The 10,172-nt window shown below is 34.1% G+C and overlaps 1 protein-coding gene across 1 annotated transcript; it reads left to right on the top strand.

Annotated features, from left to right (window-relative positions):
- The first annotated feature begins 5,799 nt into the window (after positions 1–5,799).
- Positions 5,800–8,387, top strand: LOC143229764 (mRNA decay activator protein ZFP36L2-like). Its single transcript, XM_076462519.1, has 2 exons — positions 5,800–6,058; positions 6,316–8,387. The coding sequence occupies exons 1-2, from the start codon at positions 6,005–6,007 to the stop codon at positions 7,426–7,428; spliced, it is 1,167 nt and encodes a 388-aa protein (XP_076318634.1). The 5' UTR covers positions 5,800–6,004; the 3' UTR covers positions 7,429–8,387.
- Positions 8,388–10,172: the final 1,785 nt, after the last annotated feature.

The following is a 10,172-nucleotide window of genomic DNA, read 5'->3' as shown; positions in this document are numbered from 1 at the left end:
GATTTACTCCGAGTCTCATAAGTTTTCAATAAAACAAGTTATATACGTGTTGCCTAACTTACAGATACCGAAAGTGACCGTTGTGTCATGAAACTCATAAAATGTTTTAGTGACTACAAATATATTTTCTAGTCTATGAAGAATAGACTAGATTACAGAATTTCGTTTTTTGTGTTTTATACCACCTGCATTTTTCTCTTATTTATAAATGTACAGAATCATATAACCCTCATAAACTTTTTCTTGGTGTAGTTAATATTAACTAACGTTAACAGCTCACTTTAAGAAAGAATAACAAAACATAAACCTTGACCCTTTTCTTCGACTTGACCTGTTTCGTAGCTTAATGGGCTACTTGTCAATTACTTTATTGCTTTTAGCATAACTAAAACTTTGAAATGCATGAACGTTAGATGTTACAATCATTTCTCATTTACTTCGACACCACGTTTTAAAATATCTTATCAATCTACTTCCTAATGAGACATTTATATATTATATACCACACAAACTTTCTCAGCGCACGGCAGCCATAACATTGCGCATCCTAACTGAGCCACACCACACCACTTATTGGATTTATAGATACTGAGAACGTTAATAGTATCGTGTGTTTTCTGTTTTTGCTACAGCCCCAGTGTGAGATCCTCTGTCTCATAGAAGAAGTGTCTAAAATTAGCATAACACATACCTTGTTATCAACCAAAATAGTTAGGACGATCTAGTTGATAATGTTCTCAAACCACATCTTTAATTGAACAAGCAACACTAAGTGATATTCAAGAAACGCTTTCGATTTAAAACATGGGAAAATTTTGATTCAATAACTCAAAACTCTTTCCATTTTATTGCTGAAGTAAAAACGAATAACTGAAAACTCATATTTCTCTAAACCCTCAAGTAAAATGTTTGGTTCGGGGTTATTAGATTTATTAGCGTAAGTACTAAAGAAACCAAATTCGTTCTTTAAAAAGTGTTTCAGTAAACATAGAGTAAACAGCATCAAAATATCTGAATATGCTATGAATCCACTCTACTACATTTTCTCACGAAAAACAAAAATAGAAAGGTTAAGCTCTTCCGCCTAGTAACACCTAAAATTAGGTAAATGATTAACCAAGCTTAAACAAGAAGATTTCGTACTCAATAAAGCAAATATTAATTTCAAGTAAATAGAACTTTCTTCGAAATTTTAAGTTTACCTGAACTAAGTGAAATTGGTCAGTTTCATATTCTTAATTAACTCGCAAACAACAACACAATGCAAAATGAAAGATTTATTTATAAAGCTACTACTAGATGGCAGTGGCTGTACAAGTCAGAATATTAAAACACATCTTAAACTGATTCTGAGAAACTTATTTTTGTACTATTATATTAAATATCTTTATCAGTACTGTTGGTTTGTAAATATATATAAATATTCAAAATATTAATTATCTTTTTACATCAAGATAACAATTGTATAATACGCACTTGTTTTATTCAATAAACTTTGTGTTTTGAGTGTGGTTTCAAGTTTTTGTTTTTTATGGATTTTTATGTTATGAAAACTTCATTCTTAAAATCTTACGAAATTCAAACAACATTTATAAAATCATGAATAAAAATAATATGTATTATTAGGTTCTTATTAAGGTTTGAGAGACGTAGAAACTTTCTTTGTTGTTAGGCGCAAAACCACACAATGGTTTACCTATCTACACTTTACTCACCGTGAGATCGAAACCTGATATGTGTGTTATAATTCCTCAAACCTCTAATCCACCAGGAGAAATGTGTTTTATAGTTTTGTTTAAATACAGAACTCATTCCGATAAAATAAATTCAAAAACTAAAAAACTTTTACAACTCTCAGATTTTCCATCAGCGAACACATATATATTTACAACACCTATAGAACACATAAAACTGCAAGAAACACCTCAAAACATTTCCCATCATGCTTCAAACGAATAGCATTTTTCTGAGCCTTGCTCTTGAACCGCGAGTGCCATGTACGAGTGTCGGCCAAATCCCACTAGTAAATCGACAAGAGCAGCTCAAGAGTGGGTGGAGAATGTTTTAACTAAGTATTTTTCCTTTAGCTTATCTGTTCGAAATTATAGACTATTAAAAGATATCTCTTGCGTAGTTTTATGCGAAAATTCTAAAGTATACTCATCTTTAAGCCTGACCCTTATTTAATAATAATAATAATAATATAATAAATTTATTAAGCAATAAATTAGACACAAAAAATGAAATATCAATATAAAACCATCAACAAAGAGTTAACTCGTCCTGTGATGGTTAAACACATAATAAAGTAAAATCAAAACTTACAAAATCAATATAAAGTTCCCAGAATATTATCATCAGTATTTAAGATCCATTGTTTTAAGTATTTCTTTTGATTAACACGATTAATAGAAGATCTTATACTATAAGGAATAAAATTATGAATACGAGGTGCCAAATAAAGATATTGATGAAGTGTAACTGTTTTACGTGGTGTGGGTACATTAATTGGAAAAAAAGATTGAAGTCGTGTAAAATATGAAGTGACTTTAAAAGGCCTATTAAAAGAAACATGCAATGTAGATAAAGCTAAAAAATATAAATAAAGTTTATCATATGAAAGAGGGGAGTTAAATTTGCTGAAATCGGTATCAAGCCTATGAGTTAAAATAAGAGAGAAAACACTTTTTTGCAACTTGTGAATAGGAATTAAAAAAAAGTCTTATATGTGCCACCCCAAATTGAAATACAATATTGTAAGAAAGATTGAAAGAGAGCATAATATACACTTAACAAAATATGATAAGGAGCACAATGACTAAGTTCAAAAATTAGCATAGAACTATATTTTAATTTATTAACTAAAGAATTAATATGAAATTGCCAATTTAATTTTCGATCTAAAATAATTCCTAAATATTTAACAGAGGAAACTTATTTAAGCCGGATAAGTTATGAAATTTATCTTTATATCATGTTATAGCTTTAATCTTTATTACATACTTCACCATTGTGCTACAATTAATCAATAAATTTATGAAAAATACTATCCTCTTATTCCTGTTATTAAATTATAAATGGATGTAAAACATTTCGCATCTCTGATGTACGGTCATTTTGGTTTTGTACCTGTGAACACAGGAAAAATCGACAGAACTACATCAGGAACTTCGCGAAATACGTTTATTTAATTAAGCACAGAGCTTCACAACGAGTTACATGTGCTGTTCATATCTCGGAGATCATAACTTAAATCATACAGTTGAAAGTTTTAATCCTTACTGCTGCTGACCAATTGGGGCACTCACAAAAACCAGCGATTATTTGAATGAATTCAGTTTCTGACACACGTGGTGAATTTCAGAACTTTGGTAAACGTAATAGTTGGTGCTTATGAAATCATCTCACATTAATAATAATTATATAATTTCTTATCCATATGTTACAACACTTCAACATTCTTAAATCAGCGAGATTTCAAATTCAGAGTGTTGTTTTTATTCTTACAGTTATTAAGTAGATGATTGGATCTGGTTCAGTTTGTTTACTGGAAAAAGTTTGGTAGAATTTCTTATACTCAAAGCAATGAACACTTCTGATACACTTTTAACTGTCATATGTGAATTCACACTAATTTCTTATATTGACAAAATTCTTATGAGTAGTGAGACGAAATATATATCTTAAATGCTAAATGTATTCCAAAAAACGACTTTCGATTAACTTGTTGAATTATGACAGCAACATCTATAATTAAATCTGATTTGTTACTACAATTGTTTTATATTTAATAACCTTCATTGTTTCGCCAGGTTCATTGTTCTGCACAACAATGTAAAAGACAAGAAATTTATATAAATATAGTCATATTGTCTATTGTATGTCTATGTAACTTCTCTGCAGGGTGTGGATGGTTTGTTTGATTTGTTTATTTGTTTTTAATTTCGCGCAAAGCTACATGAGGGCTATCTCCGCTAGCCGTCCTTAATTTAGCAGTATAAGACTAGAGGGAAGGCAGCTAGTCATCACCACCCACTGCCAATCCTTGAGCTACTCTTTTACCAACGAATAATGGGATTGACTGTCACATTATAACGCCCCCACTTGGCTCCTCCCACTAGCGCGAATTCTGGATGAAACCTTACTCAGGTAAATGTCCCTTTGAATGGAACGAATTGTTTTCTTTGATGTTGAGGTATTAAAATATATTAATATAATATTTATCGATTTAACGGTTTAAAGAGTGCAGAGTTAATCTATACAATTATTACTGGTGTTACGATACTGAAGAAGTAAACATTAAAACAAAACATAACTTCTTTTAATGGTTAAGATTTTCAGCACACAAATAGAAAAATGTGATTGTAAAAACATCTCGTAATTTGCTGAAGGACTAACCCACCATATGCTGCAATCTCGTGCTTGCGAACCATTTGCCATTTGTTTTTTTTTTTATATAGCAAACGCCGCAGTGAAAGAAGTGCCGCCCTCTATGTAAGAGGTCCGCAACAAAATATCATGCATTTAAAACCACCGCTGACAAGTGACCTTGAACGAACCAACCACAGAAGCCGTACTGTAAACATATCTACTTTATTTTTCCAATACGCTGTTTTATATTTGTTTATTGAGTCTCTTTATTTGTTTTTTTACATTATTGTTATAATTAGGAGCAACTCCTATTCCTTTCAGGACCTACACGAGACACACCAAAAATGCTCGCCCTTTCGGCCGTGGGCGCGTTATAATGTGCAGTCAATCTACTATTAGTTGGTAAAAGAGTAGCTCAAGAGTTGGCGGTGGCTTTCCCTCTAGTCTTACACTGCTAAATTAGGGACGGCTAACGCAGATAGCTTTCGTGTACCTTTGTGCGAAATTCAAAAACAAAACCTACACGAGAACCACCAATTGAGAATATATCCCATAGACACACCTTCATTGTATTAATGAAAAAGGCAGATAAAAATCATATTATCGAATTGATTTAGTCAGAAAGCAGTTAGTATGTGCTAGCTTGAGACTGAGTGAAAAGATAATTTGTTTGTTTTTTTAATTTCGCTTAAAGCTACACGAGAGCTATCAGTCCCTAATTTATCAGGACAAGATTAAAGGGAAGGCAACTAGTCATCACCACCCACCGCCAACTCTCAGGCTACTCTTCTACAAATGAGTAGTGGGATTGACCATGACATAATAACGCCCCTACGGCTGAAAGGGCGAGCATCGTTGGTGGAACGGAGTGAAAATATAACGAAATTTTAAAACTGTAGAACACTTTAAGCCGATAGAGCGTGACATTTAGTGGAAAGTTTTTAATTATTATACTACAAACAAGTTGATAATAATTTAACTCGCTGCATCATATTTTTGCAATTAGCAGAATGTATGAAGGCATTACAACTCCAGATTCTGTTAACTTAGGTGTTTACGAATCCTTTGGATGAATAACAGAGCTCGTCGAACTGGCTGGTTTACAACCTGAAATCTCGTGTTACGAAATTTATAATCACACTTCAACTATAAACTTTGTTGTGAGCCACAGTTGATTGGGCCTTTCGATTAATAGCAAAGTCTACTTCGCCAGTAACTAATGATGTGATTTATATGATTGAAAAGGGTGGGAAGAATGTTGAAGAAACAGTATTATGAAGTTAAACAAACCTTGAGGTACACGTGATGTTTACACGCAAACTTTGTAGCGTTTTCTACTATTGGTATTAACCCCTAACGCCTACTCAGAACTCCTAATACCTTCACTTAAATAAGTCAACCTCATTGGCCAATGATAAATCTTTAATTCAAACACACATGCAAGTTGTTGAGCTTACGTTAACCAACGTCATAAAAATGGCCTCAACCATTGGACAAATCAAACAAACGTTCCGCCTACGTTTGACGTTGGTATCCTTGATACTCAGTGAATAGATAGAAAAGCTTCGCAACTGGTGGTAGAAAAGACATACTGGAGGTGTAAGTGTTCGAATGGTTCTTGAACGACGACGATATGCCCGCAGTTATGGTAACGACGCTCTTTGACTGCAATGATGTTTTATACAAGGTAAGACATAATTTCTAGTAGCTTTTATTTGTAGCACGTTTATGTCGGTAAACATCTTGTAAAGAACTCTTTTTGTGAGCTATTCTAATCGAGTAAAGAACACAATAAGCACGAAATATATTTAAATACTAGAAGTACTAGTGGTATATTGCCTAGCATATTAAATACTTGGTAACAACATTACGACTTTTGTAGTTTTATTTATTTATTTTTTCTTTCGTTCATCAAATACTTTTTTTAAAAAAAATTATTTCCAGAAACCTAACAACATAAACACGCACAAATCAGTCTTCCCGCTGGACAGGAGACCAGTCAGTCCGCCAGTCATCAACTTTCAAAGTTTCAGAAGAAATTCTGCTAATCCTTTAACAACTATAAACATTAGTCCACCCTCACCCACGTCAGTCGGTATGCATCAGAAACCAGATTCCCCCGGATTGCCAGTATGTACTAATTCTTTGCCGAATATGTGTGCTTCCAACAATATTTTCAATTTAACCAGCGGTGGGCGAGAGCTCCGTAAGCTTGACCGAACAATTAGTGACCCCGTCGATAGAAACAGCGTCCAAGCCAAGCCTAACCAGACCAATTCAACCCGCTATAAGACCGAACTATGTCGTCCATTTGAAGAAAATGGAACTTGCAAGTATGGAGACAAATGTCAGTTTGCCCATGGAATGCACGAGCTTCGCACCCTAGCCCGACATCCTAAGTACAAAACGGAGTTGTGTCGTACATTCCACACGACCGGGTTGTGTCCATATGGTTCCAGATGCCACTTCATACATTACAGTGAAGAGACAAGAAAGAATCTACTGTCTAATTTTCAACTAGGTATGCACAACTTTGGCCACAATGAATGCTCGTCTGCTGACCTGCCCGTTATTTCAAGACCTAAAGCCTTGTCCCTCGGCAGCTTTAGCCTAGATTCGGCCGGAGAACTCTCCCCACCGTCCAGTATGAGCGGAAGTCCAACTTCTGTGAAAAGCTTTTTTAACGACGATGCCTTTGGGAACTATTCGCCAACTTCACAAACCCATGCCCCGTCGAACACGGCATTTTCATTTTCTCAAGATTTTACGTCACACATGTCACCTCCGCAACAACAAGATCATTCGTCGATTTTTGGAGGGTCTCAGCAAAGTTTGACACCTGCCATGTTCGCAGGGAAAAGTCTAAATTGCGAAATAATGGATTCTTTCGGCCGTGATCCTCCAGCCCCATCATCGCCAGTGGATTCTATCACGTCAGAGCTTGACGGGATGAGTCTGGCTAGTAGTCCAGCGACAGCTACATGCAGTTCACCTTTGGATGTCAGTCGTGGTCTTTTTCGCCTTCCAATCTTCAGCAGTTTGGCCAGCTTCGACTAAAAAAGATACTTTGTATATTAGAGGTTTCGCATGAAACGTTCAATTCTAGGACCAACGCAAGTTTAGTTCTCAGTTAAGCCTAAAAGCTTTAAGGTTGTTATGCAAATATTACAATATGTGAGGATTCAGTTTTATTTCATGAATATTCATGTTAATGAGTTTAATTTAGGTCCATGTTTATGCATATCTCGCGATGCCTTACTTATTAGATGTGTATTTATTTTAATTACATTGTAAACTAGGTCATTTTATTGCTAAAAATATGAGGTATTTGAAAAGAGCTGAGATTCGATAAATGATTACTTTGATTGTACGTAACAAAATGACTTATGATTTTAAGAGCTTGCGTATTCCGTATTATACCTAGCTTATTAGGTATTTTACTTTATAGTAGATGACTAAAGTCGTATCTATATGTGAAGCAAAACTTAGACGTAGTTTCATTTTAAAAGTGAGTTTTGTATGTTGACGAAAGAGGCAAAACACGCTATGTCTGAAACTTTTATACCATGTATTTAAGTAACTTATTTATTTTAAAGAAATGTCCTAAATAAGCATATGAAAGATGTTTGATTCCCATATTTAAGTTGGTGAATGATAGCGTAATTAATTATAATGCCATCAAGGGGTTAATAATTAGTCTTAAAAACTGTCTTGTGGAAGACTTGGTTTACACATTTTCATTTTTTCGTGATTGGGATAGTTTTGACGTCTTGTTCGATTTGGACAATTCTGTGTTTGAGGTCACAAAAGCGTTAATGAATGCATTAATTTAAAAAAAATGGTGCGTTATGAAGTGCCTTAAGTCTTTTTTAAAAAGTTCAAATCTTCCATAACTGGTTACGCGGACCAATATAAAATTATTTATATTATTTTGTGTGTGTGTATGTGTGTAAAATATCAGTTTCTGTATTCAGATACTGACCAAAAATTAAATATAAATTTGAATTATTTTAAAATGTGTCCTGTTTCGTTTTTAAAAATTGAAATTCACATATCAACTTTCAGCCTTCTTTGATTTTTTTTCTTTAAAAGAGTGCCATGAACAGTAATCTATATCGAATGTAAAACACTAATAATTACTATTGAAAGATTCATATTTGTGGATACTTATTTATGTAAATGATCCATCCTCAAAAATTTGTAACCAGTAAAATTATCATCTTAAAAATATATAGAAAAGGCTTAGTGAACGGCAGAACATAACGCGACTAATGAAACAGTAATTCGGGTATTGATTTAATAAACACTGCAAATTATGCTAATACTTTAGCAAACGTTTTATATTTTTTTCGTGCAAGTGAACTGTTTGCGCGTTCCTAATCACGCGGTATATGGCCAGGTTGTTAAGGCACTCGACTCGTAATTCGAGAGCCGCGGGTTCGACTCCCCGTCACACCAAACAAGCTCGCCCTTTCAGCCGTGGGGGCGTTATAATGTAACGGTCAATCCCACTATTCGTTAGTAAAAGAGTAGCCCAAGAGTTGACGGTGATGACTAGTTGCCTTTCCTCTGGTCTTATACTGCTAATATAGGGATGGCTAGCGTAGATAGTCCTCGTGAAGCTTTGCGCAAAATTCAAACCAAACGCGCTCGCTATATACAGCACATTAAATATGCGATTTTACAACGTACATGAACGTTGAACTTTTTTCTCTTCATAACACAGAATAATTCAAAACAAGCAATTTATTGAACAGTATGACTGGTCATCAGTTTAATATTATCTTTAACCTAGTTTACAATTAAAGTGTACATGATACAACGTTTTAGGCCTAAAAAAATATTCTACAAACACCGAATGAGAACATAATCTAATCTCTGTCTTAACGAAATACCAAACTCATATGCATTTTCTGTATTCAATATAAAATTACAATAATTTAGCCCCCCGCTACTACAGCGGTAAGTCTACGGATTTACAACGCTAAGATCAGGGATTCGATTCCCCTTAGTGAGCTCAGCAGATAGCCCGCTGTGGCTTTGCAATAAGAAAAACACACACTCTACAGTAATTTCAGTTACTTTTTACACAGAAGGGAGCAGAGATGTGCGTTTAAATGTGAATAAAACTCTAAAATGTGCAATAAAAGTAAAATAAGATGTACTTTAATGTAGTAGAATCTTATACTCGTTTCTCTTAGATAGAAATAAAGGTAAAGTATTCCAAGTATTCATCAATAATAATGTTATCTATACATTTTATTTCTAAAAACGGCTGTCAAGCAGTCTAGCAAAGGCAATGAGGCAAAAATGTGATGTAGGTCATTGTCATTATAATATACGCATCTATGGATATACTACAACTGGATCCTGACCTAAAAACTGCCACAAGTTAGAGACTTGTTGTTGAGCGAAGTCGAGTAAAGAGGGCGATGACGACTTAGACTTACGTTTAGAACATAAAAGATACACTTAGGAAAGGAGAGGTTGCTGACCTGCTAAGTCTGGCCCACATAATGACTGGTAAGATGAAGTCGTAGGTGGATCATCTGGGAATATTAAAATAGTTTCTAGAAATTTTTATTAAGATAATGTATAAATTTAAAACGAAATTCACATTTTTTGTTATTGTTGTTTTTTTAAATTTCTCACCGACTTGGTCTTTCTTTTACTATATCTTAGTGACGTCAACAACATGGCTTCCGAACGGGGAATCCGTTACTTATTGTTTTACTGTTTTATAAGCCAGATTTTAACGAGATGTCTACTTATATATGTGCGTTTTGCCAATTTTCTTTTCG

Source organism: Tachypleus tridentatus, chromosome 10 (assembly GCF_004210375.1).
Source record: "Tachypleus tridentatus isolate NWPU-2018 chromosome 10, ASM421037v1, whole genome shotgun sequence".
Classification (NCBI taxonomy): Eukaryota; Metazoa; Arthropoda; class Merostomata; order Xiphosura; family Limulidae; genus Tachypleus; species Tachypleus tridentatus.
Note: the sequence above shows the minus strand (reverse complement) of the source record. Positions and strands in the feature narration are given on the sequence as shown.